At 38.4% G+C, this 19,608-nt stretch overlaps 1 protein-coding gene across 2 annotated transcripts in view; it reads left to right on the top strand.

Moving 5' to 3' along the window:
* The window catches only part of exoc2 (exocyst complex component 2), a 71,418-nt gene extending 52,156 nt beyond the window's left edge, over positions 1-19,262 (top strand). Inside the window, exons 12-28 of one of the 2 annotated variants that reach the window (XM_058637742.1) lie at positions 2,494-2,595; positions 2,702-2,826; positions 3,109-3,177; positions 4,006-4,163; positions 4,271-4,392; positions 5,858-5,919; positions 6,028-6,108; positions 7,242-7,301; positions 13,763-13,824; positions 13,909-13,978; positions 15,283-15,399; positions 15,869-16,010; positions 17,921-17,976; positions 18,060-18,182; positions 18,292-18,353; positions 18,515-18,571; positions 18,922-19,262. In XM_058637742.1, coding sequence (XP_058493725.1) covers positions 2,494-2,595; positions 2,702-2,826; positions 3,109-3,177; positions 4,006-4,163; positions 4,271-4,392; positions 5,858-5,919; positions 6,028-6,108; positions 7,242-7,301; positions 13,763-13,824; positions 13,909-13,978; positions 15,283-15,399; positions 15,869-16,010; positions 17,921-17,976; positions 18,060-18,182; positions 18,292-18,353; positions 18,515-18,571; positions 18,922-19,015 — 1,562 coding nt within the window. In that variant the 3' untranslated portion in view covers positions 19,016-19,262. Of the gene's footprint in view, positions 1-2,493; positions 2,596-2,701; positions 2,827-3,108; positions 3,178-4,005; positions 4,164-4,270; positions 4,393-5,857; positions 5,920-6,027; positions 6,109-7,241; positions 7,302-13,762; positions 13,825-13,908; positions 13,979-15,282; positions 15,400-15,868; positions 16,011-17,920; positions 17,977-18,059; positions 18,183-18,291; positions 18,354-18,511; positions 18,572-18,921 lie in introns of both variants that reach the window. The other variant, XM_058637741.1, reaches the window with a different exon arrangement.
* The last annotated feature ends 346 nt before the right edge of the window (positions 19,263-19,608 follow it).

Raw genomic sequence — 19,608 nt, 5'->3', positions numbered from 1 at the left:
TAAACCAAAATACAAAGCATAGCAATGAGACCAAAATCATATTCATGGATAATATTCAATAATAATAATAATAATAATAATAATATAAAATCCCTGAGTTCTGTGACTATTTTACAACATATTTGATGATTATCATACAGTTTATCAGTGAATGGAAGAAAACAACATCATTCCTGTAACAACACATATAAAGTCATATTCACGGTCAATTAAATGAACATTAGATTGATCATTTTAACTGTAATGACGTCATTATACTTTTCACTTTACTGTATTCACTATCGTTGGTTTTCACATTCATTTATAAATCCATGGTTTAAAGACTGAAGCTAACGTGACATCAGTATTCATGAAATCCACTTGCACACGTCAGCAGCGTACTCCCATCATGCCTTTCACTGTTCATGGACACGACGAGCGAGTCGAGAACGTGGACGGCTCGTTCACATAGATGAAAGGCATGATTACATTACATTACATTCAGGCATTTAGCAGACTTACAATGGAATTGAGTGCAATCAGTCAGGGGTGGATCAAACTTGCGACCATGATGTCTTTCGCACACAGGGTACCGGTCTTAACCACTGAGCCACTCCACCCCATCACTCCCCATGATGGGAGTAACACTACTGCACATGCTCTATGTGCTGCACAACCTGGAAATAAACCAGGAAGTCAGTGAGCAGCTCCATAGGAATGAACGGAGCCAAAGGGGCGGAGCTACATCCAGTTCTTATAATACATCCATGGCTCTGCATCAATCCATTATGTAGAATCAATTTGCCTTGACTTGATGTGCAGGGTAACCAATCAGGTGTTAGAAACCCGCCCACTGACTTTGATGGGCGAGTTTGACACATACAATAAATTCATGATGCACTGCAACACGGATCATGACATAATGAATGAAATAGTGAAGTAATTATATATGTTTTTACATAAACTTAATTGGTATTTTAATGAATTAATGGCACGTTTAATAATTATTTAATGGTGTCTTTATTTAATTTTGGCACAGTTTTCAGTCCTCATACCTTCTTGAGTGCATATGCTGCACTCTTCAGCCTCCAGATGGATGTGGGGCAGGTGGTGTCTTATCCAGACACCACCTGCCTTGCTCTATTTGATAAGATGTAGCCTGTACTGTTTCCTCTGGCTCTATGCACTGTGTGTGTCTGTGTGTGGCTGTGTGGCTGTGTGTGTCTGTGTGTGACTGTGTGTGTGTGTGTGTGTGTCTGTGTGTCTGTGTGTCTGTGTGTCTGTGTGTAACTGTGTGTGTCTGTGTGTGACTGTGTGTGTGTGTCTGTGTGTGTCAGTGTGTGACTGTGTGTGTGTGTCTGTGTGTGACTGTGTGTGTGTCTGTGTGTGTCTGTGTGTGACTGTGTGTGTCTGTGTGTGACTGTGTGTGTGTGTGTGTGTGTGTGTGTGTCTGTGTGTGACTGTGTGTGTGTGTGTGTGTCTGTGTGTGACTGTGTGTGTGTCAGTGTGTGTCAGTGTGTGACTGTGTGTGTCTGTGTGTGTGTCAGTGTGTGACTGTGTGTGTCTGTGTGTGTGTGTGTCTGTGTGTGACTGTGTGTGTGTGTGTGTCTGTGTGTGACTGTGTGTGTGTCAGTGTGTGTCAGTGTGTGACTGTGTGTGTGTGTGTGTGTGTGTGACTGTGTGACTGTGTGTGTGTCTGTGTGTGACTGTGTGTGTGTCTGTGTGTGTCTGTGTGTGACTGTGTGTCTGTGTGTGTCTGTGTGTGACTGTGTGTGACTGTGTGTGTCTGTGTGTGTCTGTGTGTCTGTCTGTGTGTGACCGTGTGAGACTGTGTGTGTCTGTGTGTGACCGTGTGAGACTGTGTGTGTCAGTGTGTGACTGTGTGTGTGTTTGTGTGTGTCAGTGTGTGACTGTGTGTGTCTGTGTGTGACCGTGTGTGACTGTGTGTGTGTGTGTCTGTGTGTGACTGTGTGTGTGTGCCATGTGTGTCTGTGTGTGACTGTGTGTCTGTTTGACTGTGTGTCTGTGTGTGACTGTCTGTGTGTGTCTGTGTATGACTGTCAGTGTGTGTCTGTGTGTGACCGTGTGTGTCAATGTGTGTCTGTGTGTGACTCTGTGTGACTGTGTGTGACTGTGTGTGTGTGTCTGTGTGTGACTGTGTGTATGTGTGTGACTGTGTGTCTGTGTGTGTCTGTCTGTGTGTGTGATACTGTGTGTAACTTGAGTTGTGCGTTTGAACCCACACTCACTGTGAGGGTTGTATTCACAGGTCTAAATGTAAGTGTGTGCTTAACAATGACTCAAACTGCTGCAGCATAGCTCTATCTCCATCTAGTGGACGTCTGGTGCTCGACATGAGCCCCTGTGGTGATCGTAAATCCCCTCGATTTCTCTGGACTGTCAGTTTCTCTCACTGTCAGCCAGGCGATGGAGGATTGTTGAATGTGGAATTATGAAATTGTCTTATTTGATATTTTGATTGGGCATTTGTTCCTTGTCTCTCCTGTCGGTCAGTGCTTGATCTGGAGGGGGACGCCCATCCACTGACCCTCGGCAGACTCAGCCACACTGTGTCTTTGAAGGGAGGGAGCAGCCTGAGAACACTCCGGGCCAGCAGTGAGTTGCACATCACTGGCTTTGTGTGTTGTTTGTCTGCAGTACTGAGTGGAGTCACAGTTGCTGTACAGTTCCAGCATGAACAGTGTGTATTTTTTTGTTCCAGCCCAGCACTTTGAAACCCCACAGCAGGTGCAGTTTGTGGAGAAGCTGTCAGACGTGGTTATTGGTCAGCTGCCGAATTTCTGGAAACTTTGGATCTCTTATGTTAATGGAAGTCTTTTCAGTGAGGTAAATACCTGAGCTTCCTGTGTACTGGAGATAAAGATGGTTCTCACAAATGACCTTCCTGAGATCTTAGATAACACACATAACTTTTTGTCTGTTCTGAGAGGTTTATTCATTATTTTTGGTCCTAAAACAAGGACATTGTTGTGTTCTTATTTCTGGAAATTAAACTTGATTGATGGAATGAAGCCACTAAAACTGACTGTCAAATCATAACAAAGGCCAAAATATTTCATGTTGGAAAGGCAGTAAAGTCAGATTTAAACATTTGTTTCATTCATGCAGACTGGAGAGAAATCTGGACAGATGGAGAAATCCAAGAAGAATGCCAGACAGAGACAGAATGACTTTAAAGTAAGTGTTACTATGATGTTTAGACCAGGGATCATGACCAGGGTGTCATTTAATAATTGAACTTTTCCACATTTTGTCACATTACAACCAACACAAAATAGTGTTTCCCTTACATTTTAAAGTAAGGGTTTTCATAATTATGTACAAATCTAAATGTAATGTTGTGTGCGTATTCATCGCCCTGTAGTATGAAACCACCTAGTAAAATCCAGTCCATCCAGTTGCCTTAAGAAGTTATGGAACTAGTAAAGTAGTAGTACAATTTAATCTCAGAATAAATCACAGAACATTCCTGAACAAACAGATCAGGGAGAAGTTTTGAAAAAGCTGAACAACAATATCAGTGGCAGTGTGTATATACAGTATGTTAGCAGCTTTAAACAATGAAACTGATATAAAACAGACAGAACATACTTGAAAAAAACAAAACAACAAGCAACATTAGACTGACATTCATTTGTATGACAGCTCCAGTTTCTATAGTAATCATTAACAACCACATTGAGAGAGTGTATCCAATCCTACCACAGCTGTATCACTTTAAATGTAGCTTATAATGTTGGAATGGTAGGAACGCATCTGCCACCTGATGGAGAAGTGAGACACTACAGAACCCTGTCGCACGAGTGTAGGGCAACGTGACACATGCTGCTGTTGCCATGATGCAGTAATAGATGCACTGCTCATTAAACAGTGGTCAGCTGATTGGAAAAATGACAGTGACAGCGATCATTCATAAAACACTGTGATATCATTTTAAAATGTGTTCACCACATGAAGAAATGCAACGTAACCCTGCTGTTTGTGTGCATGCTGCTTGTTTTATAGAAAATGGTGGAAGAGATTACCAATCGACTGGTGAAGCTCATTCGGGGGGCTCTCCTGCCCACCACCCTGCCCCCTGGGGAGCGGAGTGATTATGGAGGCTGGGAGAATAAAGCGGAGCTCACTGGAGCCTGGCTTACACAAATCATACACACTGTCAGGTCCTGACACTAACTGTTGCACTTGTTTTCATGTCAGACTGTTTGCTGTTCAGACATAGTTATAGAGTCTCCATGAGATTATGACCTTCTGCTCTCTTCTTGCACAGGAGTTGTCATGAGGCTCTATCTGCTATGGAAATCCCCAATGATTTGCTGCAGGTGATCCAGGATCTGCTGCTGGAGTTGAGAGTTCACTGCCTCATGGTGACTCTCTTGCACACAACAGAAGGTGAGGCTGGTGAGCGTAGTCAATAATGGCTGAAAGAGACACAGTTTTTGAACTGATTGTTCAGTGTAAAGCTGCAGTGGGTGTGGCCTGGTGACGTCCTCACACTGTGGACAGGAAGTCCAAGAACAATGTGCTAGTAAAACAAGAACAAGTGCAGAATTCCACCAAGGATTTAACACTTTGTTTCCATGTTTGTATTGAACCTGCTTATACTTACATAAGCATGAGCAAATTCATCCTGATCTGTCGAGATGGCATTGAGATGTACACATCTGAACTAATCTGGATCAGGTCTGAATAAGTACTTAGTCTCAGAGATGAAAATGTGATGTCGTCAGTGGGTGGATTCTTACCTAAACACATAGCAACAGTTGATGTGGTTGCTCAGTTGTGCACCTCTGTCCTTGTTTTCTGCATCGTGGAAAGTATAGAGCTGAATGATCACAGAATGAACTTGATTAATACAAAAAGTCGACTCACTGGTAAACTTAGCTCTGTCCCAACATTTTTCAAGTGTATTGCAGGCGTCAAGTTTTACATTTGTTTATCTCTAGAAAACAAAATTAACTTTATCTGCAAAAACTCTGAAATGTTACTTTTTTAAATGGATTTTGTGATCGGCCGGCCTGCAGTTCCTTCATGGCCCACCAGAGGACCACATCCCACACTTTGGCAGTGTTCGCCAAGCTTCTCCCAAGACTCCATTCTTTACGGATGACAAACTATTTCAGTCAAAATGACAATATGAATCATAAAAAGAGCTCATTAATTCTACTATCTACTTACAGCTAATATTATTTTAAAGAAGTAAACCAGGCATTCACGTTAATCTGCGTTTTGATAAATGAATCTACACAGTTATTAATTAAACAATGGTGGGAGATTTGTAGATCCTGACTCGTCTCTGTGGTATTAAGGCTCTCGTTCTGCACTCTGACGTTTTATTAGTGTCTTTTCGTGAATTGTGTGATTTTATCTTCATGTTATTTAAATAAAATTATAAAAATTTAGAATTTAAATTTAATCTGCATAGTACTTATATATAAACATATATGTGTGTGTGTGTGTGTGTGTACAGGTATATGAAAAAAGAAAATAAGGTATTTGTGCTAGTGAATTGTAAAATACCCAGAATAATAAAATGTAATAAGTATTGAATTGAATATTCTCAGTGTCAGTGTCCTGATTTACTGCTCATAACTTAACAAAAGCAGACCTGCTCAGTTTATGTTTGGTCAGTGTGAGAAGTGCGACTGGTCTTCACTTAACTTTTAGCAACAATCACATGTGTCTGTGGTTTGAAACACTCATTTTATATCATGTGATTTTCTCCCACACAAACCCAGATTTTCTTTGTTGATATTTTTTGTCTCTACCTATATGAAGCTACATTTCAAAGCACTGCAGAGGTTTCATCTAATTGTACTTTTAATTAAGATTTGTGTTTTTTTTTCTTGACACTCAGATGTGAAGAGACTCACTGAGAAGGTTGACTGGGTTGTCGACAACAAGGGAATCACTAACTTGGTAAGAATGACAAATTACACTCGGCCTTTATTTAATCGTTGTTTATATTAATTTTCATACTGCAGTCCATGTGTGTACTTGTGTTTTTGTTGTGTCTTTTTTTTGTAGCCTTCTCAGTTTGAAAAGTGCATTGTCCAGATGCTGCAGTCACTTGAAGAGCCTCTGGAAATCAAAATGGGAGAGACTAACGTAAGAGTCACCTGTGATCACTACTGTTTAATACAGTTAGAAGAAGAATCACTGCAAAGTTCATATGAAAGTGAAACTTACGTAACTGCTGACATACCTCAGGTAACTTCTGTGTAACATATCCTCGGGCAGGGTTTATCCACAGAGCCATTACACAGCACAACATGTTCCACATTAAGCAAATGTACAAACTCCACGCTGAGTAACTTTAACATCCGCTGCAAATCTTTGTTTATTTGCACATTATATTGAAAAAAAAATCAGTATAGACAAGACATTACGCCGAGGAGGTTAGAAGCCCCTCCAAAAAAGAGTCACACCAGTCAGCAGCAAAACCCCTGAAAGAAACAAGAAAGATGTCTCAAACATCTGTGTTGATCACAAATGTCCTCAAGCTTTTCTTGACTTAACTATGAGGGAGCATCACACGTCAGAGTTAAACAGCAGTGCTAGATACTTCACAACTTCAACGCTTGAATTAAAACAGAGTGAATGTCTGGTCCCAGATATTTAGTTTGTAGCAGATAATCTTTGGTTTGACTGACTTCATCCATGCAGTAACTGCATCACACACTGCTCCTTCTCACACACGATCATGAAAGGATCCACAAGTGTATCAATACTAAGATTAATAAGTCAAACTGAATAGACATAGCTACTTTGCTTTCCAAGTATTTGTTGAAGGATTTAAGAACATTTTCACTGCAAAACAAGAGATTATTTCTTCTCTGGCCATTAATTGTAGTTAAATTAAATTAAATTAAATTAAATTAAATTAAATTAAATTAAATTAAATTAAATTAAATTTCATTACATTACGTTCATTCTAGCAGTCCAAAAATTAATAATTCAGTTGTATTCTGTTTTCCTTCATGTAACTTTCAATACACATAAAAACACATTATTTAATTTTTCATACACCGAGTGACCCAAACCCTTAAAAAGGTGTCAAATACACCTTAAAATCTGAAAATAAAAATACAATTCGACAATTAGTATACTTTATTCTTCCTCCAAATCGAATTAAAACCAAATATAAATCACAAAATATTGTGGCAGTGCAAACACAGAGGACAGCCTTCCACTTTTAATAACAAAAAAATGTAAATGCTCTTTTACTGCTGTTTTCTCAGGTGTTGCTGTTAGACCAGGTCCAGGATCAGGTGACCGAGCTCACTGTGACCATTATGAAGGTAAGACTGCTCCTCAGCCTACAGCCTAATCTGACTGCTACTATCACCTATGTTTGAATTAGCAGCCTATAGGAATGTCGTGTGAAATCACACAATGTAATCTATAAGTAACCTTGCTTGTACAGATTGGAATTGGAGATTATGAATCAGTAATAACCCAAACGTGTTCTGAATGGACTTTCCTCATCATGTTTAAAAATAATAATAAAGGTTACAGTGGACCACTCATCCCCTAACTGTGTTTTTAATAGCTTGGCTTCACTTGAGTATGTGTTGTCCTTCTGTATTTGTGTACTGTAACACTAGAGTCAATGTACATGTGCTTTTCTTATTGTCATATTTACATTTAGTATTTTATACTAATGGGACTATTGTGCACTGTCAATATGAAATTGTCATTCACAGCTGATAGTGGTACCCAGGTTTATTAGATCCACACACTGTTACTTTCAATCAGATGAAATCTCAATCTGTCATTCTGGACTAAATGGCCCGAGTAGCATAATTGTAATTAGATCGGGTTTATTAAATTACCCTAGTGGTATTTTAGACAATTCTGTGTGTTCCAACATCTAGCTGAGCAGTATTCAAACTATTTTGAATAATACACGCCTTTTTATGACAATTGTCAGAAAATACAGTTAAAAATGAACTTTCAGCAGCAGCACACTATTAATTAAATGAATATTTTAGAGCAGATAGATTAATTAAAAAGGGGCAAACATGTAGGTTGTCTGCTATTTCAAGAATTTGTACACTTCATGGAGTCAGGGCTTGTCTTTCACTTAGTTTCATTTCATCACTGTTAATTATGATATTGGAGCAGCTGTTTCTTCTTGACTTGTTGGATATTGTTGTTAAAAAGTCATCCTTAACTGTGCTAAACATAAAGGCAGATTTGGCATTCACACTACAGGTCATGATCACCTTCTCTTCCGTCTCTTAAAGTGAATAATCTTGAACTTGTATTGTTGCTTTTCATTGTTTTTCCAGATTGTGTGGCTGCTATACTCTCTTTGTGTCAGTGTGCTTAAGCTTTACATTTGTGTGAAGCAAGAAATATCATAATTTAGTATACAGAGGTGAGCATGGATTTTGAATATTTAAAATAGTTGTTGGATTAAAACAGTTAGAGTTTAGGGTGACTATCTTACAGCACATCAAGCAGCTGTTACAACAATACTTGTGTGGTCACAAAGGAGAAACATGCAGAGAATCGGCAATGACTGCATTTGTGTTCTGTGTTAAACTCTTTCATCAGAAGTCCACAATGAACATGTGTTATCATTCTTTGAGTATTCTGTGCACAGCTGTAGTTTCTTATGACTCATCAGCTCTGAGAGTGAGAAAACATCATTTAATGATATTTGTAGCATTTTTGCATTCAAATCTCTAAAAAGGTCAAGACTACTTTTCATTGATTAGTGTACACACAGTACATTCAGTGGCGTAGCACCAAATTCTGGGCCCTGTACACTCTTAATGGCAGTGAGCCCTCATCCATGCCAGTGCACGAAGCTCACAAGCCAAAAAAAAAGGTCGGGGTATTCATTTATAAATAAACAAGGATAGTTAGGGGTTTAAGCTACAGTCAGATCAGATTATATTGATGACGTATTCTTTCATTCACCACCTGAATTGATGCATTAGGCTTTCTTGTGCTATAATACCTATAATCATTAGGCTACATCTGGTTTGTGTTTGAATGTTCTGATCCATGACACTCATGCACATTTTGATTTAAAAACATTTAAAACATTTAAATCACTTTTTGAAGGTCTCGGTCTCGTCTCGGAATCGACTGCATTTTTACTCGGTCTCGTCTCGGTCTCGGACAAAGCGGACTCGGGATTTTATTTCAAGACCGGTCAAGACCACAACTGTGGCGATATCAATAAATTGCCTGTGCATTTTTGGATGAACTTGTTAATATCATTACTGTGATTTTGCGTAAATCGTATTGCTTCGAACCAATAACTTGACTTATTTATAATTAAAAAATTTTGTCACCGTTAACTTCTGTCACCCCTCCCGCCCCCTTTCACACGCCCCCCACAAAAGTGCATGTGAGTGACAGGAGAAGAGGCCGTGAGAAGATGTCAGCCGACTCATCTACTGTATAATAAAATGTGGTTACCTGAACCACAAAGACTTTTTGTGCATAAATACCTCCAAAAGAAAACACAGCGCAACGTGTAAATTCTGCAAAGCGACGCTAACGGAGACGGCTGGGACCACGTCAAAGTTTTACTGCCTCGGTCTTGGTCTTGTCTCGGTCTCGACCCCTCAAAGTCTTGGTCTTGTCTTGGTCTCGATACACTGTGGTCTTGGTGTCGAACTTGGTCTCGGTTTAGGTGGTCTTGACTACAACACTACTGCCTTTTTTCTTTTTCTTTCCGCTCTTTCTTTCTCTGATTTTTGGGCAGCGTGATGACAGCTCGCCCCCAGGTCATTCAGTCTGAGCTCACTGACGTTACACTTGCCACCCGTGCGGTCTATGGGCGGACTAAACCATTTTGTGCTTCCAGGAGGGGGCCCCCAGAATGTCCAATATGTTGGGAGGACTGTGACAGTGACACATAGTTAATTCTCTCTAGCGCTGAAACTAACGATTATTTTCATAATTGATTAATCTGTCAATTATTTTCTCAATTAGTCGATGAATCGTTTGGTCCATGAAATATCAGAAAACCTTAAAAAATATTGATCGGTGTTCGTCAAACCTGTAAATGATGATGTTCTTAAATGTGTTGTTTTGTCCACAAACCAAAATGATTCACTTTTAATGAGTTCTTTGTTATCCAGAGCAAAGAAATGAAGAAAATATTCACATTTAAGAAGCTTAAACAATCAGGAATCTTGTTTTAACCATGAAAAAAAACTTCAAACCGATTATTGATGATCAAAATAGTTGCCGATCAATTTAGTAATCGATTAATAATTGATTCATCGATTAATTGTTTCAGCTCTAATTCTCTCGATGTTATCAATATATTTGAAATACATTATGACACCAATGAATGGGCCCAATTCATTTGAAATAAAAACATCACCAACAAAAAAAAAGAAGAAAATCAGGATTTTCACGGGCCCTCTCTCTACTCGGGCCCTGGGCAGTCGGGTCCCCTTTTCCCCCCACTACCACAACCATGCATACATTAGCCAAAATGTCTCTTTAAATCCACAGAAAGCACTGTTGGAGTTAATAGACTGATTTATTTGTCATCCACTTTGGGGAGCTGCTGCAATGTTTGAAATAATAATAAACATAATGTGGCCTCCATGTTAGGAAGTCCAGCACCCAGTTGCAGAGAGGTTTTCAGTCCCAAGTGTCCAAGTTTCTGTATGAGCTGGTGTGGGGGATAATCGTGTTGAATGCTAAACTGAAGTCTGTGTGTTCTTCTGTTTGTCCAACGTGTAAAGCTGCTGTCCAGCGCGTATCAAATGCTACCCAGCGTGATAGTCGTGCATTTCTTTCATACTTTGATATCATATGTTCAGAGGGATTGCGATCCAATTACTTAGATGATCTCCCAGTAGGTTCTTTTTCAAGAGGGATTGTCTCCTAACACAGATGGAAGAGGTTCACTTGTAAAATTTTGTTCTTCTTCTATTTTGCTTCATAACGCAGATCACACCAAGCGTCCTGGGAGCGAAGCTGTGCCGCTCTGTAATAATCCTCCAAACACCTTTATGTTTGGGCGACTGTAGTCTGATATTTAATCCATGGCCTTTGTTTTGCCCAGATAAAATTAGATATCATATTATTCCATTCATTAAATTGCTTTGGTGGTATCTCAGTTGGTAACGACTGGAAGAGGTTCAGGAGACGGGGCAGCACGTTCATCTTTATATATCTGCCTTAATATCAGCTGTTATGGAAGTATAATTGTGGTCGTAAATGGTAGTTAAATCTTTCATTATACTGTCTGTCAGTTTAAATTGACTTGTTCTATAAATGTTTTCATGTGGGTTCAGATTAAAGGTTAGAGTCTGGTTTTTGTTAAGATTAAGTTTATAACCAGAGTAAAAGCTGAATTCTTCAAGTAAATGCAGTCATTTGGGGAGACTTACTTTGGGGTTGCTAAGGGTCATAAGAACGTCATCCGCATATCAACAAATTTTATACTGTGTATTTCAAATCAATACACCAGTTATGTCAATATCCTCTCTTATCGCCTGAGCCAGTGGCTCAATAAAAAGAGCAAAAAGTGTGGGGCTAAGGGGGCACCCCTGAAGAAACACTGTATTATACAGGGACCCATTCACTTTTATTCTGGCGGTGAGGGAACTGTATGGAGAGTTCAGACATCCAATTACCTGATTGTTTGAGAACCATATACAAATATTCCCATCCTTTTCGGCATCAAGGCTAATAGCTATAGATTCCCTGTTGCTACTAGCTCGTCGCACGTTGTCCTGGGTTCGCTCGTCTGATCTGGGTCTATTAGATCTGGGACAATATCCTCCATCCTTTTTGCTAGTATCGATGCATATAGTCTGTAATCCATGTTTAATTCTGATATGGGTCTGTACGAGTTACATTCGGTCTTGTCTTTGCCTGGTTTGGGAATTACTGAAATGATAGCTTGTCTCCATTTCCCCGCCCCTAAGGATATCATTAAAGCATTTTTTTAAGTACCAGTACAAGGATTTTTCGAAAGGTTTTACACCATGCTGCTGGGGAGCCATCGCCTCCTGGCATTTGACCTGTTTTCAATCTCGATATGGCTTTATTTATTTCTTCATCCGTTATGTCTTGAGTCATCATTTTATTCTGCATTGTTCCCATCAACGTTAAATCTAGAGATGATAAAAAATCTGATGCAGCTACTGATTCAGCTGCCTGGAGCTGTGAGTATAAGTTCTTATAATACGTTTCAAATGAGCATTGAATATCTTCCAGTTCATGGTACATCTTCTCAGTCTTTGGGTCTTTCATTTTGTGAATACATCTCTCTGCCAAGTGTTTTCGTATCCTCCACGCAAGCAGATTAGATTCTGCTTGATTAGATTCAGGCCATTTTCATAAAAAGTTTGCTTGACATACATACTTTCATAGATGTTATTCTGATTTGTTTTTTGACTTCAATATCATTATACTTCATGTGTCTTCAGGGATTTAAGTTTTGCAGTCAGGTCATTCATTTGCTTCTCTTTTTCTTTCTTCTTACGAGCTGACCACATTATAAGTTTGCCCCGATAACAGCCATAATCTACCAGGAGACACTGTCTCATTATCATTAAACAACATATACTCTTCAAATTCTTCCTCTATATTTTTTCTATATAATGTCTCTTACCCCTATGTCACATTTTATAATCCTATGACTGTTTTAAACATAAAAAAAGAATCAATTCTTGAATACATATGCTGCGAATTGGGAGAAAACATTTGTTTTATGTTTTTTATTTTACTTGTAGAGTCCAAGATGGGATGTAAATTAATATTCCAGCACACCTGATGTATCAGTAGTTATCTTGTTGAACACCTTTTTAATTAGTCCTTTATTAGTTCCCGGTGGCTCAGTGGTTAAGACCGCCTGTGTTTAAGGCCCTGTGTGCAAAGACTTCATGGTCGCAAGTTCAACTCCACCCCTAGCAGGTTGTACTCGTCTGCTAAATGACATGTAATATAATGGATTCTTGAAGTTTAAGTGTATAGGATAGCATCTCCTGCGGCTCTGTCGGTTATTTCCGTTAAGTCGGTTGAAATTCCGTTTAGTTTCAAACTTATTTCTCCTCGGAAGTCCACCAGCTCGCTCTTGAGTGTTCTTATTGCTTCACTGAATTCTTTCTGGATCTCTGAAATGATCTTAGCTTGGACAGCCTCCATAGCGTTTTGCGTCGTGAAGTACTTCTGGTCTATCTTTTATTTCCCCCTTTTCATGCCCTTTCTGTGTAATTATTCAGTATTTTTTGAGGGAAAATAAAACTGTCTGGGAGCCTCCTACACTATACCAGTCCTTCTATACAACCTATATAAGTCCTTCCTAATATCCAAAATACAGCAGCGACTGTATCTTGTAATGGATGCAGACGTTACACTACGCACACACGTACATAAAGTCCCTGAACAAATACAAAAACACAGCTGCATCTGTGCATGCCGCCATTATCATGGAATTGGATATTTTGTTTGAGAGCGACCCCTGGCAGCAGAGATTATGTTAAGCCGTCAAAACACAATAAAATTATTAAGAAAAAAAATCATAAAATTGACAGTAGACACACTCTGGTGCCACCAGCAATCCAACAACAGCTAACAGGCAAAACAATGTATGTACAATTATCATTACAATGCATGAAATGGTGTAAATGAACCATGACACATCCACACATGAGTTAAATATGTGATGTTACATTGTTGACTTGTATTTATTTGATGACATGCCCGTCCACTGTTGTGGTGTGTTGGTTTTACAACATACCTGATAACCATGTCCATTTGTTCTGCTTAGGTTTTTATCAACTGCTTGGAGCAGCTAAGCACCAAGACAGATGGAGACAATGATGCAGCTCAGTAAGTGTCTGAAGGTGTGTGTGTGTGTGTGTGCATACATTTGTTTGCTTTTAAAATGCATGTCCAAATCTTTCCTGTACACAGCAACATTGCAGTGGACTTGTCCTCTCCAGATCAATTTAGCAGCATTCAAGAGGTCTTCAGTCCAACATTTGTAAGCATTATTATTAATATTCTTATTATTATAATGATTATGATGTTAATTATCATCATCATATTATTATTTTTGTTGTTGCTTTAATAATAACAATAGCATTGCTATTAGTATTATTATTATTATTATTATTGTTGTTGTTGCATTAATAATAACAATAGTATTGCTATTATTATTATCATTATTATTGTTGATGCATTAATAATAACAATAGTATTGCTATTATTATTATGATTATTGTTGTTGCATTAATAATAACAATAGTATTGCTATTATTATTATGATTATTGTTGTTGCATTAATAATAACAATAGTATTGCTATTATTATTATTATTATTATTGTTGTTGCATTAATAATAATAATAATAATAATAATAATAGTATTGCTATTATTATTATTGTTTTTACATTAATAATAACAATAGTATTGCTATCATTATTATTATTATTGTTATTATTATTAGGTGCCTGCAGCTGCAATGCATTCTAGTTATTATTGTTGTTGTTGTTATTATTATTTCCTTACAACTTGTTTGGGGTTGACCTTAAATCCAACCTATGACAACTGTCTGCATCTCCAGAACATGTTTTAGTCAAACCTGGTTCTTGTTCAAACCCCAGAATGTTATCAGGTAGTTTCCTGGAACGCTGTATGATATGTTCTTCAGTTCCTGCTTAAGGGAAATGGAACGCGGTGCAAATGGGGTTTCCCCAGCCCCAGATACGTGAAGCAGGGATGAGGCATCCCAACTTGACTGAGTACTGCTGACCAGATTGAAAACTGCTGCACTCGTGACAGAGCTCGTGTTTTGCTTGTTTAATAGTAAACCACTGCATATAAGCAGGGATGGTGCCTGGTGGGGCTGAACTGTGTGTTTGCTGACATCCCACAATAGTTGGTCTCAAATATCAGTAAACTGTCATTGAGTTTACAGAAATGAGAATGTATATTATTGCCCTTGTCACAGACTTAAATGAAACCATCGTTGCAACCTCAGACATGTCTAATCATCTCAAAACCTGCATCAAAAAACATTTTGTTTAACTTCCACTTATATGCATTATGAGAGTAACAATGACTGTATCAGAATTAAAATTGACTGGCTTAATCCCTTATCTTGGTTTTGTGCAACAGGCCCCTGGTGTTGTTATTGCTGGTGGTGTTGTTGTCATTGTCTTGCTCAACCTGTTACTGTCTTTAGTGTTGTTTTCTCTCTCACGTGTAATTGTTTCTATGAGAGGCCTAAAATGTATGAAAGTATAACATAAGTGTGTGTGTGTGTGTGTGTGTGTGTGTGCGCAGGAGCAGCGTCTGCTGATCATCCTGAGTAACTGCCAGCACCTGGAGAGACGCACCTTCCTGAACCTGGTTGAACACTTTGAGAAACATGGCTTCACAGGCACAGAGAAAATCACACGGGTCAGTGTTCCACTTCACGTTTTACAAGACTTTGTCTCACAGTGGATTTTTAACTGTCGATGTATATGATGCTATAACAGTTTTAAGCATAAAAAAGCCAATAATTGCCTCTGTAAAATAGAGCCAATAATCCTTTGCTGTTCTTCAGCCTCTGCCAGTTCTGTACCAGTGCTACATTATGCTTATTAATTCATTATTAATTTATTAACAAATTAATTTAGGTCGATAAGTGTTGGAGATTGCTGTTGGGCAGAAACGTTTAATCTCCATATTTCAACTTTTTTCTTTCAATAAGATGACATTTTAAGACGGACTAGACAGATATAAAGAATCCCATTCATGGTCATTGACTGATCACAGGTGATCCGTAAACAATTGTTGAAGCCTGTATCATGTAAACATGTGGACAGATGGACAGATTGTTGTTTATGAACGATTGATATATGTGGTTTTTGTGGTTACCCATCAGGAGAGTGTCGATGCTGTTCGGGAACTGGACAGAAAACTGTTTGATGCCTACATCGAAAGACGTGCCGACCCAATCGCAGGCTCTCTGGAGCCTGGCATTTATGCTGGATACTTCGACTGGAGAGACTGTCAAACGCCCACAGGTACAAGCGTGCAGTGAAAGCCTCACTGGAGGCACAGATTTTGGAAGTTTATGTTTTCACTACGCTAAAAGCTGCGACGTCAGGCGAAGATAACACAGGAAAATCACTCGTAGCAACCACTAATTGAGTCCTGTAGCTCAACATGTCTGATTTGTTTTGGAGCAAGCGTAGTTTTACTAACTGCTCACTGTCTTAATGTCTTACTGCAAGCTCTTCCTGTGTGGAAGAGCCTGCAGTCCCAGCTGCCCCCTGCACTAATGTCCAATCAACAACTCCCTTAAATAAGGAATTACACCAACATTCAATCAGCATGTAACTGATGAGGAGGATCGCTGAAGTGCATCTCTATGTGACACTAGCAGAGTGTGTAGTGAACTCTCCTGTTATCGCGCAGTATTAGGGACCCTTATAATAGCCACACACTATCTCATGACCACAAGGGGGTCATGAGATAAATGATGAAAAATGAAAAAAATGTGTCATTATCTTGAAAAAGAATGTGAATGTAAAAAGTCTAGCGCGACCCATATATATATGTATGTATATATACATACATATACACATATACACATACATATACACATATATATGTATGTGTATATACATACATATATATGTGTATATGTATGTTTATATACATACATATACACATATATGTATGTATATATATACATATATATGTATGTATATATATATATACATATACACATATACACATATATATGTATGTGTATATACATACATATATGTGTATATGTATGTATATATACACATATATGTATGTATATATATACATATATATGTATGTATATATATATACATACATACATATATGTCTATATGTATGTATATATACATACATATATGTGTATATGTATGTATATATACATACATATATGTGTATATGTATGTATATATGTACATATATGTGTATATGTATGTATATATACATACACATATGTATGTATATACATATATATGTGTATATGTATGTATATATACACATACATATACACATACATATATATACATAGCAGTGGGGATGTTTTTAATGCATCTTTATTTGGATAGATTACAACATAGGAGGTTATTCTTTTTCTCAACACCAACTTTCCTGATTAATAGAACCACAGTGCTCTCTGGTGGCATGCATGGTAACTGCAAATGCATTAAACCATTTTCCCCTTTTCAAAGAAGCATGACATGTTTAACTCTCACAGATTATTTTATAAACTTCTTTCCACTGTAAATATATAAAATGTAGTAATTGTTATACTGAACATTGTTGTATTATTATTATTATTATCATTATTATCATTATTATCATTATTATCATTATCATTATTATTATTTTCTAAATATGTACATTCACAAATGCTTTTTTCATTGAGTTGTTCTTTGACTCAAACATTAAACATTTTTCTTCAGATTTCAGTTTGCATCCCGTGCCTCGCCAGTTAGAGTTGTTAGTTCAAGCCTTGTTCTCTGTGTCTGTGTCACAGTCCAGGCTGTTATCTGTGAATCTATTCAGGTGAGGGTCTCCAAATGTCCTTGCCAGGTTTTGATGGGGGTTAGCCGTCTCTCCAGTGTTACCAGACTTTCCCAGAGGTTACTGGTCTCCCAAAGGTTTATTGATCTATTATTTTGATGATTAGATCCATGGATGTAGACTTGGTCATGAGGTGGCTTCCAACTCCTAATTTAAATAAGAGCATTTTTGCAGTATGAATGTTATTGTACATCATATAGTTCTGCACAAATGATGCATAACTATCCAGCTTTTCATAAAGTATTCCTGCCATTAGCTTTGGAGACACAAAGGAAAGACATGTACTTTTTTTCAGTGAGTTCATTCATCATCTCATTCCCTTGACCTGGATTTTGACCACTGTTGTGGATTTTTGTCTCAGGCGTCAGGAACTACCTGAAAGAAGCTCTGGTCAACATAATCACAGTGCATGCTGAGGTACGAGCAGCCGTACACCTCTAACACTGGACAGTGTTGAGTTTCACTTCCTTTCATCAACATGTATCTGCTCTCTGTCGCAGGTCTTCGCAGTCTCTAAGGATCTGGTATCTCAGGTCTTGTCTACGATTGTTGAGTCAGTTTCAGAGGAGATGTGTCGTCTTATGCAGTGTGTGTCCTTCTTCAGCAAAAATGGGGCCCTGCAGGTACACACACACACACACACCTGTCATTTGTGATAATGCCATATTTCAGTTTAATATGTCATCATCTTGTCTTTTTTTCTTGTCCATTCTTTTCCTGCGTCGTCCTCAGGCTCGTCTTGAACTCTGTGCTCTGAGAGACGCCATAGCCACATATCTAAGTGCTGAAAGCAAGTAAGTACAACACACACACGTACACACAGCAAGACAAGTCACATACATGAATCTGTGTGTGTGTGTGTGTACACGCATGTACGTACATATGTATGAACTATGGGTGTATCATAGTCTGACTGTGTATTTCTGTTGTGCTCTTTTTCTCGTTCCCACAGTAGCAGCTTCAAACAAGCTCTGGATGCTTTGCCTCAGTTACACAGTGGATCTGATAAGAAGTAAGTCTCTCACTGGTCCATATTACAAGCAAATACTAGATCTAGATATAAAAAGAGGCTGTTATCAGGCCAATGGTCAGTTACGCTTAGACGCCATCTTAAACAGGAGCGGCCTCATCAGTCCCATATGATTTGATGCAATGTGCACATTTGTAAAAGTCTGTTTGGCGTTTTTAAACTAGATTTACAAGAACGAATATTTCCTCAAAATATTCAAGACACAAAAGCAGTTATTGCAGTTTGGACAATAACAAATGAAGAATGAATGTGACATAATTCAGGACCAACACCTATGATTGGCCTCAGGATACATTTGCTTGAAGATTATTTGACAGTGTTTCTCGTGACAGGTTACTGGAGGAGCTGTTGAATACATTCAAGAGCAGCATGCAGCTTCAGCTGACCTGCTTCCAGCCCTCTTCTGTCCAGCCTGTAAAGAGATGAACTCTGCATGTGCGCTGCAGTGTCTTTGTATCTGCTGTTAGAATTCAAATATTGAACATGCATCACTTTGGTTTGTCAACCGGTTTTTCAATGTCTGCTTCACTAGATTTGATCCAAATGTATGTAATCTAATCTTGAAGATTGTAAATGAGTTGATTTCATGAAGAACAGTTGGGATTGTTATGCTAATGATGAAGGCACCATCACTCAGTCTGATCCAGTTGCCCAATAAAGTCATTACAATTCACTCATTATTAAAAGTGATTTGTTGATTGATCTTAATCAAATCAGATTTGGGTTTTAACAAAACGAATGCTCTCATCAATTCACTCATGCTGTCTGACAGTAAGGTCAGTGTTTGGTAATCAGGGGGTGGAGCCACTGAAGACACTCGAGCCTGTCCGTGAATCCTAGAGTAAGATGCAGACGAATAATAGTCATTATGGGAATGGGTGGAAGGAGACAGACAGCAACGTATGCAAACGTATTAGTCATTTTGATTCACCTTTAGTGCAGAGCAGGGGAAATAAGCTCTACTCATTTCCTGACATGTTTGTATGCAGTCCGACTAAAAACAACCAAAAACCATGGTG

This window comes from Solea solea, chromosome 9 (assembly GCF_958295425.1).
Source record: "Solea solea chromosome 9, fSolSol10.1, whole genome shotgun sequence".
NCBI lineage: Eukaryota > Metazoa > Chordata > Actinopteri > Pleuronectiformes > Soleidae > Solea > Solea solea.
This window is presented reverse-complemented; position numbering and strand designations above follow the sequence as displayed.